This window comes from Amphiprion ocellaris, chromosome 9, assembly GCF_022539595.1.
Source record: "Amphiprion ocellaris isolate individual 3 ecotype Okinawa chromosome 9, ASM2253959v1, whole genome shotgun sequence".
Taxonomy (NCBI): Eukaryota; Metazoa; Chordata; class Actinopteri; family Pomacentridae; genus Amphiprion; species Amphiprion ocellaris.
The window spans coordinates 18,270,019-18,288,215 of record NC_072774.1 but is presented as its reverse complement, the minus strand read 5'-3'; the positions used below and the strand labels follow the sequence as shown (position 1 = coordinate 18,288,215).

The 18,197-nt window shown below is 39.7% G+C and overlaps 1 protein-coding gene across 1 annotated transcript in view; it reads left to right on the top strand.

Annotated features, from left to right (window-relative positions):
* si:dkey-22o22.2 (neural-cadherin) overlaps positions 1-18,197 on the top strand; it is a 164,755-nt gene that overhangs the window by 76,929 nt on the left and 69,629 nt on the right. The window contains exons 5-10 of the mRNA XM_055013798.1: positions 2,997-3,201; positions 10,307-10,418; positions 11,561-11,810; positions 12,356-12,498; positions 17,739-17,911; positions 17,999-18,167. Coding sequence (XP_054869773.1) covers positions 2,997-3,201; positions 10,307-10,418; positions 11,561-11,810; positions 12,356-12,498; positions 17,739-17,911; positions 17,999-18,167 — 1,052 coding nt within the window. The remainder of the gene's footprint in view (positions 1-2,996; positions 3,202-10,306; positions 10,419-11,560; positions 11,811-12,355; positions 12,499-17,738; positions 17,912-17,998; positions 18,168-18,197) is intronic.

Genomic DNA, 18,197 nt, shown 5'->3' with positions numbered 1-18,197 from the left:
AGGCAAAGAAGGCATTGTACTGTTTAGACAGTAAGTTTAGTGTGGATTAATGACTGCATCAAAGAAACTCGGCCCAAAGAAACATAAACTGTTAAAGACAGTAGTATGTTTCTTATTTACACATTCATGGCGGTTCTCGATACACTTATGAACAATGACATAGCAAGAGCAACAAGCAAAATATGACATTGATAGTTGTTGGATTTTCTTTGTTGGACAACTCAACAACCAGGACAGTCCTTCAGACTTTTGGTGAATCCTTATCTTTTCTAATCTTCGTTATGCCTTAGACGTATTAACATATTGCAAATAATGAAAAGCTTAAGACTAGGCAGCATATTTTACAGGATCAATATATTTTCACTGAAGAGAGGATGGAATTCTACTTTAAAATAGATCTAGTTTGATGCTGCATTACAAAATTGGTTTCTCCCATAAGCCATGCCAGTTTTTGCATCTGTCTTCTGTGATACTGTGAGTGCAGCAAACCCGCCACCACTCTCCCTCTCCACATGAGCACAATCTCGACTCTCAAAGTTTGAAAGTTTTCACTAACTTCATGCCACACTTGCATGTGTGATAACAGCTGACAAAGCATTGATTTGTGAAAACAACACAGTAAAAAAACACTGCAGGGACACTGAATGGCCAAAGGCACTACAGTTAAATGAGCCATCGATGGCAAAATCCAGATCTTGCCAGCTGCTGCTTGGATTTTGTTGCACTTCTCCTCGTGGACTTGCAGTATAGGTTCCAGCAAAAATAGAGCAAAAAGACTGCATTCAAAACAGTTTATACACCCAATGAGGCTGTAATTATTTGACTTAGATTTAACTGTCATCATTGAAAATATCAAGATATATATAATGTATTGTCATTCAGCCTTACAGTAGTGAAATTAAATATTTGGATCATATTGTCTAGCCCTTATCAGTTAAGTTTGGCGTGTGGAATGTGTTTTTTAATGGGTGAAATCAGCCTTCTACACGCTATCAAAATGTTTAAGATAAAGCCAGAGATATACTACCATCAAGCTGTGGCAAAGCAGTTTATTTTATTGACATGGCCAAGTTTCTCATCTTAAACCATAAATATCATTTACTATTAGCCATTTTATGTGCACTTCCATGTACAGAATATTATGAACGCTGTGTTGTGTCTGCCTGCCTGATTGTTTTTCTATCGTGTTATGCATATAGTTTGTGTAGAATTATGTTGCTGATGGGATTATATATACAGTGGTATTAGTAGTACTTGTAATATTACATCTGCTGTTATTAGTGTGAGTGGTGTTTCTTAACAAAAGTGTCTGTTTGTATCTCTGTCCTCCATATTTACAGAAACATCTTTTACATTCCACTGCCTCAGAAACTGTGTGTGGAAATGGCATTTGTGCGTGTGCATGCGTGTGTGCGTTTGTGTGTGTGTGTGTGTGCGTGTGCATGCGTGTGTGCGTTTGTGTGTGTATGTGTGTGTGTGTGTGTGTGTGTGTGTGTGTGAGTGTTTGTGTGTGTGTGCGAACGTTGCCACAGCCTGCTCCTTTGCTTTGCATGTCATGTGATGCATGAAAAGATGAGCCCTGTAGAGCGAGACAAAAGAAAAGAAGAAGGGGAGGTTGAGGGACGAGGAGAGAGTGGAGGGGTGATATAAGAAGGGAGGAGGGGGGAGGAGAAGGAGGAGAAGAAGAGGAGGAGGATGGAGGGATGATGAGGAGAAGGATGGGGGGGCGATGGATGAAGAGGACCCAGATGTATGACTGTGGCCTGAGGCTGAGAATTTGAAAGTGTGGCAAATTCAAATATTTATTAAAAGCGAGGTCTGGATAAACATGAAGGAGAGTGTGTGTGTGTGTGTGTGTGTGTGTTCGAATCCCTCAGGGCTGCTGGCGCAAAGCACATTGTATTAATATCCAAGTATCCATGCCACCCTGTGAGCAGAGTGTGTGGGTGTATCTCTGTATGAATTTACTGTGTGTCTCTGCTTCCATTATGTCCCTTTTATGTGTTTTTATGTCCTCACGTGTGTCTGACTGTGTGTTCGCATGTGTGTGTGAGTTTTAAACAAATTGATTAACCAGGTTGTGATGGTTTCAGAGGTCAGAATAATCCATGAAGGCAGCAGACTTTAAAGGCAGCACTGGAGCTCAACCAGTGTGTCACAGCTCCTCTTCACTTCATAAGTCTGTTTGGAAACAGAAATGTAGAGCAGCTTTCTACTGACCTGTGGTCATGTTTACTTTTCAGGCAAGAAAAGTTTATTTATATCGCGCATTTCGTACAAATTTGAAGTGTTCTACACAGTGCACAAAATATAAGAACAGGAATGGGACCAATAAAAATTACAAGACTTAAATAAATAAATAAAAATAACAACAGAAGAGTAATAAAATGGCTTTTAAAAAAAATACAATGAAAGTATAATTTACCCCACTTCTACTTTTATATATATCTTTAAGCAAGAAGCTATTTTTTCATATCGGAGGAAAAACAAGTACTGAAAAGACATTTACAGCTATACACCAGCTATGCACTACCAGTGCTAAACACCCCATATCTACTTTAGATATTAGAAAATGGCACAACAAAAAATGAGAAGCCAATGATAATGAAAATGAAGACTGGATGAAAATGAAGAAGAAGAAAACTACAATCTGGCAATTTTGGAGAGAACACACATGGAAATTTGCAGTTTATCAGTTCTACTGTTGACAAAGTCCAGTAAACAGTTTAGCCTGCAGTATTTGTGCTAAACACACTTAAACGCAGATCTGTCTATTTACTGGATGCACACATTACACTGATCCATATTTTTGTCTGAGTCAGGAGAAGATGGCTACAATAGGGTTTCAAAAAAGTTTTTAGGGCTTTTTTTTTTTCCTTGAAAACCCTCTTGCGCTGCTAAGGAAACTGCAGGATAATTCCAGTGTGACATGCATTGTTGTCATTACTGTCACTGGTGACCTCCTAACTCCTGCCTTTCTGTTTGTGTCCGTGCAGTGTTGCAGTGGTTCAAGCCATCTCCTTCCAGAAGAAGAGTCTGTCCTACATGCTGTTGGTGAATCCTGGAAATCTGTTCAGCATCAACCAAGAGAGCGGCGCGCTCAGCCTCACCAGGACTGTCGACTATGAGAGCGGTCACAACCTGCACACCCTGCAAGTCCGATCCTCCGAACCCGACACCGGCCTGGCAGGCGTGGCAGAGGTAAGCCTACGCTACAAAACACGCAGACATACGCTCACTTGCAAACAAATGATGTCAGATTTAGCCATGACATTTTGTCATATACAGTATTTGTGATATGTACTGCCTCCAGGAAATATCCACACAGCTTTTATCTTTGAGCATTTATCATCCAAACTGACTGTCAGTCATAAGCATGCACAACCATATATAGATTTACATGACTGTATATAGGGATCTTTTCTGCAATTAGAAGACTTGCATGTATGATTTGGTCAAGTTTTTTGACTTCTATGTTGTCCACCCCAGTGGTGTTTGGAGGGGAGCTTTTATTAAATATGAAGGAGACTGAAGTCCTGAGTTAACAGCGACAAGTGTCACTGCTATTGTTGAGTTCTTCTTCTTGATAGTGGTGAAGTAATTTCTGTTCTTTTAAAAGTAACAGTAGGGCACTGATTGGCTAGACATCTTTAACAGCAGGTTTCACCCCTGGAGGAGCTGTTTCGAAACAAGGAACTCTCCACTAACAGTGACTTTTATTTCATATATTGCAAATGTGATAGAATTAGTTGCATATTCAAAAAAAAAAAGAAATTTAGCAAAAGGTTCATTCAAAAATGTATTAAATCACACATTTAATCATTGACATGACATCCTTTGTTGGCTGAAAGTTGCAAAGTTTAGCTTCCAGCAGTGCAAGTGGTGACTCTCACTAAATTATTTTCTCCTCTTAAAACTCTGTGTGCAAAAATGAGTACTATCAAGTTGTACAAACTCATATATATTTGACTCTAACTCATGTAAACTTGAAAGCTGCTGCTGTTGCCAGCTTTCACACATGCTCGCTGCTCTGTGACCACATCCACAGAAGGCCAAGTGTCTGTTAGCCTGTGGCTACTGCCTGTAAAATCTGTCAAGAGTTAATGCCTTCTTAATCCTTAAATAGTCTTGCATAGTCAGACCCATGTCCACTGCACTGTCAGTGCTGAGTCTGACTGCACCACACTGTCATTCCTTTATAGCGGAAAATGGTCCAGTATTTTCAATTTCTTTAAACCAATCACAATCATCTTGGGCAATACTAAGCCCAGGATTTAGTGATGGTGGCCCTGCAAAATCATGACAGGAGAATTGTTTGGGTGAAACATTTGCATGCAGGGAGGTAAACACTGTCATTAAAATGGCTAATTTACAACAGCAACACCAAAAAACCATCCAAATCTTAAACAAAACGTGCCATTTTCAGCATGTAGGTTGCTGCTTGGAGGTGCAGTTGTTGTACCCTATAGTGAAGACGATTTTGAAAAAGGTAACACACAGATGTTGGAAGGAAAGGGAAATCCATGTAAAATATATATCATAAATGGCAGGCTTATACCAGAAGTATAAATCTAGTGAGTTAGACTAAGACTTTGTACCTTTTGCTATTTTTTCGGATACTTTTACTTTACAGCACACATGCAAGTTGACAGTTCATTTACTGTACAAATACTGTACATATGTGACATTAGCGCAGTTATCAAATACTTTTTGATTCTGTAAGTTATCAGCTTTTATTTACCACACAGTTTAATGTTTTGCAGGTATATTTTTTGGCTTCCACTCACTATCTGCATTTCACTGAACACTGAAAACATCCTGGCAATATAAATGCAATAGTATTACTTGCGATGTTGTGAAGAGTGTTTGGAAATGATTCATCTCCTGCTGACTTGTGGAGAGTCGTGGGCATTTCAAGTGTGGTTCACACATCAATGACACACTTGAGCTCTTAAGGCAATATAACAGTCATTGAAGTATTACAGTGTGAACTGGAAGGTCAGCACAGTGTTGTAAGTGGTATCACAGCTCCACCTCCCCCCGATAAACAGAATAAACCCACTGTAACAGTTGCGCGACTTATCCTCGCACACATTTTGAAAACATTTGAGGGTGTGTTGACCCTCGACTGTTGAACAAGCCACTCTCTGATGAAAACTCATTAATTTCAAATGAGGGAAAGTGCTGGCGCTGATTCAGGCACTGTGATGCAACTGTTTCATTTACTGTTTGTTCTGCTTATGTGTTCATTATGCATGCGTAGAACTAAAAAACATACCGCTAAGCATCTCATGAAGCTCTCATGATGAAAACTCAGTGAAAACACATCGCTTCAAAGCTGCGTTCCAGTATTAGTGATCACATGTGACCAGTTTGGAATCAGCAGTTTGAGCTACAGGATCCTTTCTGGTGAGTTTGTAAAAGAGTTTGCAGAATTATGGATTAAATGTAGGTGAAGCATACACACACACACAAGCACAGATAGTACAAAGTGCTAAGTGCAGAAAACTGTCTCCAAAGTACTGACTCCTATTCCCACAGTAAGCTCTGAAGACTTTATACAGCAGATACCTACATCTGTTCACATTAACACACTCACACATACACACCCATCTAGAGAAATCCATTATCACCTGCTCTCAGTGTCCAGATGGTTGAGACAGACAGAGAATAGCTGCTAAACTACCAGCGTCCCCCAAAGGCCACAGCTGCTCTATAAGCTTGGCTGGCTGATTCACTCTAAAGGCCCTGCATGTGTGTGTATGCATGTGTTTGTGTGTTTGTGTTTTAGCCAGTTGTTTAGAGAGCAGCCTCTTCAGCAGTGCTAATGTTACCTCTCACTGTAGCTCCTGTATTATCTGTTTCCTTCGGCCTCATCAGACATTTAAAATCATCCTCATGAAGTCAGTCTTTCTCCACCGTCCTATTCAACAGCTTCATACAAACACTTGCTGTTAAGCTGTCATCACAGGCACACCTTAAACTTAATATCATAATGTTTTAGTTTCTCCCACTATAATAACCTCAAACCAAAGAATATGGTGCACTATACCCCAAATTCTCAAACTGCACATTTAAACTGAACATTTTAGCCACCTGTATGGGAAAGAATCACGTGATGATGGGGGTGTGAAGGTGGACAAAAGTGAGTTTCTCTGTCACAACTGGGCAAAAAATGCATTTTGTACACCATGTTAATGGAAAATACTACCAATGGCTACCTGCTATGGACTGAAATTCATTATGTAGACATATCTAACATAGTCTGGCTCAATAATTGAAATAGCATTTCTATCTATTTGCATATCTATGTATATTAGTTGTTGCTATCTGCAGCAGTCTATGCTGTGTGGACACGAGGGTCTACAGTTCATTTACATGTCATATAAGTCGCTCATTAACCAAAACTTAGGCCTGTATCTTACAAATGCAGATTTTAAAAGCACTGACAGCTTATAAGCTACAAATATGTGAAACCCGACGTTGTGTGACACTATACTGTTGCACTACTGGTCCATCATGTGGACACCAAAACCTTCCTCTACCAAACCCTCCCAGAATGTGTTCCAGTTGTGGACAAGAAGTGTGGAAAGCAGAAAGCAGGACATATTACATTATGTTAAGAAAATTGTGTATTTAATATCCTATGTTTTCACAAAGATATATAAATTAAGTCATTTGCTTTTAAATGTAATGGTTCAAGTGTTTTCTTGAATTTAAACTATTAACTATATTTGTGTGATTTTACCTGTACACTTATTAAGCATTTTAAAGTTGAACTGATACAGGAATGATTACAAGCAGGTAGAATGCTTTTTCCCCATCAACAGTGAATCTGATTAAACTTGTGAGATTCACCTGAACTTTGTCGTTCCACATTGTCTTCTCTGCCATGTAAAATTGAAAATAAACTGGGAAAAGAGGTGAAAAATGCCCTGATAATCGGGTTCCACTGGCTTCACTCTGTTGTAAGTAATTTCCTTGTCTTTGTTGTAGCTGCTTTTGCATTTCTTTGCCGTAGTTTCCATCTGCACTTATGACTTTTTGGTGACTCGCAGTTTTTCCCCGTCGGGCGCATTACAGGCAACAAAGACTGTGACAGGTTAACCTGCACTTGACCCACATGTACACAGTTTGATTGACATCAAACACAGCCCTGTGATCACAGCCTCCCTTGCTTTCTTCAAAGCCATTGAATAAATGCCAGATTTTAGAAAGTGTCTGTCCTGTAGTGTTTATTTTCAAAAAATGTGGCCAATCAAAATGCAGAAGCTCATCTTACTATGTGGAATGCAGGATACAGAAAGAAAAGAAGTCAAAATAAAAGACTGTGGTCAAATGTTTTGTTTCTAGATGTCTTAAGTCCAGTTGGCACAGGGTGCAGGGATACTGGTGACATCTGTTGCATGCATGACATCCATTCATTCACATAAGGAAGCCTTTTGAAACCTTTCCTGATCCACTTGATGTGCAAAAATTGCCCCCATTTTTCCTGTCAGGAAAGAAGAAATCGCACAAATCATGTGCTGCACACAATAAAAGCAGCTTATTTTACTGCTAATAATTGCAATTGTCAGGGTGATTACTGTTTGCACCACAGAACTGAGAGCAATTTGTGCTTCATTTTTGTATCTATGCAGTAACAAAAGGTGATTGTTTGCTTCTTTCTTTTGTATCAATTTTTTAAATTGAGAATGTCTCTGGCACAGAACATGCATATTCACCTGTTGGGCCTGAAGTGAAAATAATAACCAATTTTCTTACTGTTTATACTTGAATCTTCTAAATATTCAGTGCAGGTCTGCAGAAGCAGCTATGCATCTCAATCCTCCCAGCATGCCCCTTCACTGCCCTGCTGTTATTACTGGACAACGGATGTGTCGAAGGTTCAGGAGTGCAGGGGAAATCTGTGCTCAGGTGGTCGAGTCCGCAGCCTCACCACTTAAATCAGGCTTTATGGGAATAGAAAATAGCATTTTGGTTTGAGCTCCAGCAGCTCAGGATAGTGGGTGAACTGGGCAGGAACGGGGGAGAGGCAACAATGCAGAGGCTCAGGCTTTAGGAGGTTTAAAGGAGAGACGCAGAGAAAGAGACAGGCTGGAAATGGGTTTCTCTCCTTGAGCAGGAGACATTTGTCTTCATAATGTTTGCATGAATTATTCTGGAAAACAGGATTTACTGCTCCTGTTTACAAAAGCCAAAATCTCCCCAACTAATATTGCACCAAAACTTCCTAACCAGCTGATTCTGACTCTAGTTCTGTGGGCCAATGAGCAGTGGTTGAGAAAATATTTGTACAACTTTCTTTCAGGGTTATTATCAGCCTGTGATCAAATCTACAGCATGAATCATCCAGTTGAGGATTTCACTTTACTTTGATGTGAACAGATAAACTCTCCAAAAAATGTCTAGAGTGCTACAAATGCTGATTAAACGTTCAAAAAAATAGAACATAAATGCATAATAATGTGTACCGGACAATGAATTGGACATAAAATAATCAAAATACTGGTGGTTTATTTCATCTCAAATCATCAGAGACCTTCTGCTTGACCATGAATTGCTTGAATTTTTTTTAATCATATACTATGAATACTTAAAATTGCATGTTCGAAATTTTAGATTGATTTCTGAACTACTTTCCCAAATAATGTTAAAAACACTTTAAGCATGGTTTTTTGCACATTGGAGTTTGATAGATAGATAGATAGATGGATGGATGGATAGATAGATAGATAGATAGATAGATAGATAGATAGATAGATGGATGGATGGATGGATGGATGGATGGATGGATGGATGGATGGATGGATGGATGGATAGATAGATAGATAGATAGATAGATAGATAGATGGATAGATAGATGGATAGATGGATAGATGGATAGATGGATAGATAGATGGATAGATGGATAGATAGAAGCCTGAAATTTTCTTTCTGCCATTGATTCAAAATCTGAGATCTTGGACAACTAGATCAAATAGTCTCTAACTAGAAAAGCAGTCAGAGAGCCCAGTACTCCGCCAAGGCTGTTCAGTTGACGTATTATTTCTGACGGATGAAATCTTTAATAAAAAATGACCTTGCGCTGAGCACAGGCATGTTATGCATGTGCATGTTATGTATGAATACCAAATTGCGTGTAAATTACTCTTATAAAAGTCTGTTTATCAGTTCATCACTTTTGGCAAACCTTTGTTTTGCTACTGTTAAAATAAACGTTCCTTCCATGCTCTTATTTTGAAGACATATTTTTAATGTTGCGGGCTTTTATTTTGTCACCATTCCAGCAGCACATGAAGTGATTCTCTAAGAAGCGGTTTCTTGACATGACGAAGACGCTGCCGAAAAGTCAGAAAATTCAAATAAAGATGAAAGACAACAGTTCCAGCTGTTGCTGTTTAGCAAAGGATGTGTCTAAACTTAAAAGCAGCTGCAATGGGGACAAGAAATGAGTGAAGGACAGAAAGTTGAATTTGTGTTCAAAATAAGGCTGACGGCTGAACTTAACATGTCTGGCTGGGGTTTGCTACATTGCGTGACCTAAATATGTAGCGGACGGCAGCAATTGATGGGACTCAGAAACACCCCACAGTTTAATCATTTGTTCCTTGTATGATTTCCAACTGATAAATCACAGTCAATTTGTAGCAGGATCACAATCATGTGATCATCAGCGGGTAACTGATACAGTGTTCACATCATGGTTACAGCGACGCCGTACCGGCAGCTATAGCTCCCAATGGGAAATCTTTAACAAAGCTGTAGATCCAGACTATAAGCTGCATCACTGCCAAAATCTAATCACTTGGTTCTTGTGTCATTTCTGACCTTCTCTGAAAATTTCATCCAAATGTGTTGCTCCGTTTTTGAGTAATGTTTCACACAGACAGATTCACAGACAAACGTACGTCGATCGTCGCATAACTCCGCCCATTCCTTGGCGGAGTAAAAATAATGGGAGAGCTGAAACATAATTTATGAGCAAGAATTAACCTGTCATGAAAAGTCCCATCTTTGAGACGCACAATAATTCCTGAGATGCTGTCATTCAGCCATAGCCTCTAATTTCAATAAGCAGGTTGACAGGCAGTTTTAAAAACAAAGTTTGTTATATTGAGCTAAAATTGTTTAAATATCTTTATAAATATCCATATTTATGCTATCAAAACTTTAGGCAAATCAGAGATGGCTGAAATTTGTCTAAAAAGTTGGACTCAACCTGGTTGTATCTGTATCTGTTGGGTCACACTTACATCAGTGCTATATAATGTACCAGATAATAACAGTAAGTTGCTCCCTGCAGGTGGTTGTCCATATAACAGATGAGAATGACTGCACGCCAGAGTTCCTCCACTCCATCTACACCAGAGACAACATACCTGAGAGCATTGCACCTGGAACCTCACTGCTGCAAGGTAACACAAACACACTGATCTGTGGAGCAGCTTCTGGTTAACTATTTGCCCTCCATCGATGTACACAACACCAGCACACTACACCTGTGGTTATAATGCACTGTGTGTGTGTGCGTGTGTGTATGTGTGTGTGTGTGTGTGTGTGTGTATGTGTGTATGTGTGTGTGTGTGTGTCAGAGCCATCTGTCATAGCTGCTGGTGACTGGTGGAGATCAAACAGTCCGACTTCAGCGAGGCTTTGCTCTTATTAGGCAGACAGCCAGCTCCACATACTCACACACACACGTTTTTGCTGCCATCTTTGCGAGGACCCTCCTTGACATAATGCATCGCCGGAATCCTTACCTTAACCTGAACCCTAAAACCGTGTCAGAACCCCCAAACGGCCCTTTCAAGGCAACCAAGTCCTCGCTTTCCCACAAAGTGTCCTTACATTCAAGGCCCAAAACTCAAATTTGTCCTCACAAAAACAGACATTCCTGCACACACTTTCATACATACATTCAACAGTGTACAAACCAATGTATTTATAAAATCTCTTCCTCTTCTCCTCTCTTTGGTCTCTTTCCTTCATCTCCGTCTTCCCTCCACTTTCCTACCTTGTTCCTCACCTTTGCTACTAACCTTGTGTATCTCCTTTCTCTCCTCTTTCTCTTAAATACACGTTTCTGTCCCTTTACTCAAACTTTTCTTTTGTTTATCTACATTTCCACTCTTTTCCCACATTTCCCTTTTTCCTCTTCCCTCTCCTCATGTTTTTCCTCTTCTTCCTCTTTCTCAAACTCACCTGTTTGCTCTTTTGTCCTTTGTCCTCTCTTTTTCCTCTCCTCCTTTCCCTTTCCACCTCTCTCTTTCTGTGTATTTTCTCCTTTCCTTTTTCTTCCTTGTCCTACCCTCATTTTCCATCATTCTCTTTTATCCTTCTCCACTTATTTCTATCCTTTTTCTCCTCTCTGAAATCTTTATTGTTGCTTTCCTTGTCTCATTTCTTTCTTCCCTTTTCTTTCTTTCATGTCTGTCCCTCTCTCCCATATCTTTATCTTTCTCTCCTCACTCCCTCCTTGTACACTCCTCCCTTCTCCTTCATCTTCTCCTCCATTTTCCTCCATCTTCCTCATTGTCTTCACCTCCTCCACCCACAGTTCTGGCCCGAGACTGTGACTCCGGCGTGAACTCAGAGCTCTCTTACTTCGTACCAAGCGGTGACTTTGACATCACATCGGGAGGCGTGGTCAGCCCCGCCCGTCGCCTTGACTACGAGCGTCCCAATCACATCTATGAGTTTGTGGTGGTTGCCGTGGACGCGGGGACACCGCCTCGCACCGGGACTGCATCCATCCGCATCCGGGTCGCCAATAGCAACGACGAGGCACCCGTCTTCTCCCAGAGCGTGTAGGAATCTTTGTCATTTATTTCTACTTTTCTAACATTTCCCTTCTTTACTTTTTATATTGTTAATGTGACTTTGTGTGATAATGAACATCAGCAACCAGCTTCTTATTCTCTGCTTCACTCCTGTCTCTGACTGTCTCTCACCCACACAGTGCGTCTGCTAATTAAGTTTGTTTTTAATTCAGGATCTATTTTTATTCCCGCTATTATCCATCTGTTTTCACTTCATCTTCACCTCTCCTCTCACTTCTCTGTCTGTCTTCTCACACTTTCTAATTTCTTGTATCGTACTTCGTTCTTACTTTGTCATTAGTTCACTTTATGTATTTCTTATCTTGTTCTCTCCTCTTTGCTTCTCTTCTTTCGCTTATACTCTCTTTTGTTGTTTATAATCTATTCTCTCTCCTTCTTTCTGCTGTCTTTCTCTATTTGTCTTCTTTTCTCCATTTTCTTTCTTTTTACTCATACATCATCTTTCTCTCTTTCTAAACCCTGTAAGTCTATAGAAAAGAGTTAAAATCTCTCTTTCTTCTCCTTTCTGTCAGTTATAAGACCTTCCTCAGTGAGGATGCTGGTCCTGACACGCTGGTTGCCATCGTCCATGCCAATGACCCAGACGGAGATGCTGTCTCCTACGCCATCACCGGCGGCAACGAGGACAGCAACTTCCTGTTGGACAACCAGAAAGGTGAGGGAGAGACAATGGGTATACATAAAATGTGGTTGTTTTTGAGAAAAATGCGTAAGTACATGGGTATTTCATGCATCAAGCAGCTTTAAACACTCAGGGTAACACAGCTGTAAAGTAATTACAGTTTTCCCCTTAAATTCTCAGAATGATGCACCACTTTACGGGTACCGAGCTATTGATTAGAGTTAATAAATGACTTGTGAAGAAAGTGATCATTATATGGATTTTAGAAATCTATGCACTCATTCTAAACTTCTATGAATCCCTTGCGTCCCAAAACTTGCCAGAAGATGTAAAAAAAAAATGTTAAAAATTGCCAAAATTGCACCATTTATCAGAACCATCAGAAATGTTTATCTGTGACAAAATATAAGATTAAAATCATCATATTTAGTCAAATTACTTTAGTCTTTATATCTTATTTGAAAATTTACTAAAAAATAAAACAAATGCTGTTGCAAGATTCTGCCAAAAAGTTTTTTTTAAATTCTGCACTCCTTGTCATTACCAAAAAGCCATTAATGTTTTACCTGCAACAAAAATTCTGACTTTTTTGCTGAACTGGGCCGAACTGCAGACTGCGATTACAAAGAGCAGGTAGGAAAGAAGTGTGTTTGCTTTAAAAAATAATGAAAGAAATTCAATTTTTTCTGATTTATAGCATATATTTGTCTTCGTCCTACTGTACCAAATACATGTATGAGCCATAGCTACTTCTAGCCACCGTTGTGCTGTTCCCACAGAGGTGCAGCCCTTAGTAAGAAAAAAATGCGAGAGAAGCAAAAAACTTCCCTGCTTGAGGTTCAGAGGGTTAATACAGAATCTTCCAGTCTGTTCACTAGCGCTCACTTTTATCCACTATGTAATGGAGGTTTGCGAAGTCAAACACACGCAGCTGCTCTCACTTTGTTTCCCCAGGAATGTGACACACACCGGACAACACATTAGTGCCCTAGAGGATGCAACCATCTGCTTCACAATCATGTGCCTCTAGAAATCCTTTCAGCATTTCCTAAAAGTCTAACATTCTCCCAGTAGACACCATACTGATGTGTTGCAGACAGAACAAAATGAAAATTTCAGACCCTGTTCAGAGACAGGGGAGGATAGTGAGTGGAGACTTAAAAAAAAAAAAAAAAAAAAGCTAAAAGTTTGCACTCAAGATAGTGTTAGAGGCAAGGTCATAGGTCATAGAGATGTAAAATAAATGCAATCAGTAAATTTCATGCTCATCTAAGTAATAGGTTTTGAGATTTCTTGCTGTGGACACATTCGTGTACCAACATCAGCATGCAGCTCTGCCTCTAATGGGACAAAAACACCGGAATGATTATGCATATGCTGGTTAGCGAGCAGACACGCACGCAAACAATCACTCTTACACACATGCACACACACACACACACAGCTGCATTGAGCACACTCACATCACACAGCAACACAGTTGTTGCCATGGTAACGGGTATTTGGGGATAAAGCTTGGTGGCATTAACGAGGCCAGTGAGCCCCCCTGGAAGACACACACACACACACACACATATGCATGCATAAATAAAACGAATACACACACATTTAGCATCACACACACAAAGTGCTCATCATCTCCTCAGTGGTTCTGATAGACAGGCCTTCCTCATTTAAATATTTGCGTGTCTGTCTGTGTGAGGGCCAGTTTGTGTTGAGGATGTTTAGGCCACTCCTCACTTGAGGGAACAACGATGTGGGGGTTAGGACCAGTTCATGGTTTAATTATTAACTATAGGGTGTATGGGGGCATCTTCCACACATGTGTATTGCAAAGTATGGCGTTGTCCTCATGATAGTAAGAGGAGGGAGCTGCTGTGTTGTTGTGTTTGGCCAAACTCCATGTAAAGCAAAAATTTTGTCTTGCATGTGCAAGAAGGTGGAAAATACCAGGTTGCATACATATGGTGAACAAAACGAGTGTTAAGTTGACTTTTCTGGCACAGACATCTGCAATTAAAACATGACTAATGTTCTTTTAGATATTGTACTGCACAGATGTGGAATGATGTTGAATTAAGTTACATTATAATCATTCTAAATGTTATTTTGTCTGTGATATTTCTTGGTGTTCACTGACGTGAAATTTCTGTTATTTTCTGTGCTTTTCATTATCTTTTTTGTGTAGTTTTATCATTTTTTGTGCTTTTTATTATCTTTTTTGTGCAGATTTAAATCATGTTGCATATCTTTTCTCTTGTGTTTGTCCTTTTTATTTCCTTAAATTGAGGGGAGATAAAAGCCTGTGGCTTTTTGACCTCTCCTGTTGCATCTGTTTTACTTCTGTTCAGTGTTTTTTTTTTCAGTGCTGTTTTATGTGTGTGCAGGTAAAAACTAGACTTAAGTTGAGGTTACAGCGAGGGGTAAAGGATTGCTTGTTGTCAATAAGTGTCCTCACAAAAACAGAGTTACAGACGTGTGTGTGTGTGTAAGTCAGAGAAAGACTTTTTTAAGATAAAATTGTGCAACAATGTGATGTTCAGTCATGTTTTGCATGTTTATCTTTGCATGTGTTTGTGCATATTTTTCTGCCTCCCTAAGCCTCTCTGTCACCTTATCACCCAGCATGCATTGCTCCACTGCTCTGCCACACACACACACGCACACAAATACACACACATCCGTCTATGCAAAAAAAGACATAAACATGAACATTTGCACATAAATGGTATATTATATATTAAGACTGTCTTTTCCTCTTACACACTTGTATAGAAACACACACACACACACACACACACACACACACACACACACACACAGTCAAGCAGCAGATGGCCTTTGGCTTGTTCGGCTGTTCTGCTTTGTCACTTCAAAGCGTTGTGGAGTATTTTCATGTAGATGCGTTCGCACCCTCCCAGCCTCCATGTCTCTATTCATGTTGCTACCAAAGCTGCTTATTTGTTTGTTTGTTTGCTCTGCTGCTCTGTTATGTTAATGTGGAAGTGATTGTTAGCGCAGTAAAATATGACATTTGTTTTAGGCCCGAGTTAGAATAATGTGAGGTTTTTGCTGGCTGCTGTTTGTGGTGACAGTCGCTGCTGTTGGTGACCCACCAAGCCGTAAACATCACAGCGCAGCTTTTCATCTACAGTGTTTTTTAAGCTCTATATGTCAGTTGCTGTTTATACTTGCCTACACTGCTGCCGTTGTGGATGCGGAAACTGAGAAAGTTCAACAGCAAACATTTAATGGAGAGATGAAATGATTCATCGCTTATTCAAACGACAGGAAAATAATCTGCAATAATTCAGATTCTTTAAACCCTGCTCAATAGGCTGTCTCTTTTGTGATCTCCTGGTTTTCCTGGTCTACTCTAGTCTGACACACCAGACGCAGACTGCAGGTAAGCTTCGGACTAGGAACCAATCACAGTGAAAATTTCTAATTTTCCAGAGAATTTGGATCATGTAATAATGCAGCCTTGCTAGTTTGTTCAGTAAAGGAGCCCTTTTAATGACCAAACTATGCAACATGTGCTACCACACCAATCCCTGGCACTATTTTCAGGAGACACCATGGCTGCATCCTGTGGAGTAACTTCACTCGGTGCAGCTGCATTTTTACCAATGTGGTGAAGCCATATTGTTCTATGCTACAGAATGGTCTGGATATGTGAAGCAAAGTGTTCGCTGACAGAAAACTGATCTCATTTTGTGTATTTTTCACTGTTTGTTGGCATTTTAAAAATCAAATGATTATTTGTTTAATCACAACACTAATCAATAGATAATAATTAGAATAAGAATAACAGTAATTGTTGGTTGCAGCCCCAGTCTAATACTGCATTTATACTTGTACAATTCATGTGTCTTGGGTGAATCACAGACCTATTCGATGTCAAAACAGTATAAACTAAGAGGCATTAGAGTCAGACTGCTGAAACCAGCTCCGGAAGTGTTGAAACTAAACTGCTTGAGGCATCAATTAATTCTTCTTCTGATGTTTTTGAGTCATTTTCAAACAGCTTCTGGTGCACCGTCCATAGAATTGTAAGCAATTTTTGATCTGATCAGTGGAGATGTGTATGCATAATGTGGTGACGTATAAATTATGTTGAATACAGGATATAACCTAGCTGGACACCCAACAGAGAACACTTCTGAAAATCTATGGGTGTTTATGGTGTGAAGACGCCTTCATCACACTGTTATTGAATGTTTACGTTTCACTGCTAGACGTCTTGCTGGGATTAAAACAGGCGGTAATAAAATATCCAATCATCCAGCTAAAATTCAGAAACTTTTTGGAGTCATAAACATCCTGTAGTTTCACTTTCATGAAACTTTGAGGAACAACAGTTCTTGAGGGTTTTTCTCAATTTTTCTCTTTACTTTTTATTAGCTATAACATATTCCGAGTCTTCCTCTCCTCCAGAGGGGTCTGTTTACTGTGAAGCGAACACTGTCCCCTGGCAACAGACGCAACTTTTAGAAGCCTGTGAATATGAAAGTAATTCATACTTATATTTCTCAGTTTAGAAAATGTTGGTATTTTTTCTGTGAAAATCTGCAAAAAATAAGAAGAGAAAATGAGCCTTACCAACTCACATCAAAATGTTGTTTGCCTGTTCCTTTTCTGGATTTTTTTTCTCAACTCATATTTGTTATTGCTGCCATAAATAGAATAGAAAGTGGTTCTCTTCAGTTTACACAGTCAGCTATAAAAAAAAAAAAACTGCATCCACCATCATGCTGAATTTCAAAATTAAACATCTGCCTGGTACTGATATGATAAATTCAATCAAGATTAAGTTTGTTTTAACTACAGTGTATATAGGTTTGCTTCGTTCAAATGTAAAGGTTGAGCCCCTCTACCAGTTCGTAAGATTAATCGAAAGGTTTGACAGATAAGAGTTTCGTTTTTTGGGTTTTTTTTTTCCGACCTTTTACTAAAGTTTGTTTTTTGTGAATTCTTAGATAACTGCATGTTTGGGCATCAAACAAACGATCTGAGAAAATTGGTGGATTTTTCTTTATTATTTAAACTTGTGCTGGCTCATCGACACGACAGAAAGTCCCAGCAGTATATTATTTTTGTAGAATTCTTACCTGAAAAGTACCTTGAAACTGCAGGTTTCACTATTTTGCTGTGACGTGTTGTAAATATATATTGAGCAGAACAAAATGCGTACCTATGTGAAAGTACCTTTCCTTTGTACCAAGTGTGGTACTTGTGTAACTTGTGTAACTTCTGTGGTTGTGTGTGTATAGGCATCATTAAGCTGCGGCGGAGTCCACCTCCCCGGCTAAGGGGGCCTCAGTACATCCTTAACATCACCGCCACAGACGATAACGCATCAGGTGGGCCGTACCCTCTCAGCAGCTCTGCTCAGGTCATCGTGGGAATCAACGACATCAACAACAACAAGCCAGTGTTCCAGGAGGTGACTGAAGTTATGTACTGATACGAGTTCAATATTTTTAAAAACAATAAAAATGCAGTTCTTTGACTGTGCTGTCTGTGATGTCAGTGTCAAAACTACAGTTTGAATGCGGCGGTCTTGGAGAACCAGCCACCAGGGACGTTTGTCCTGCGCGTCCAGGCCCACGATGCCGACATGGGTGTCAACGGAGAGGTCAAATACGGCATCATGCATAGAGACGGAGTGTCGTCTGGGTTTGACATTGATCCTGACACTGGTAGGCTCCACATAGGCACTCAACATCAGT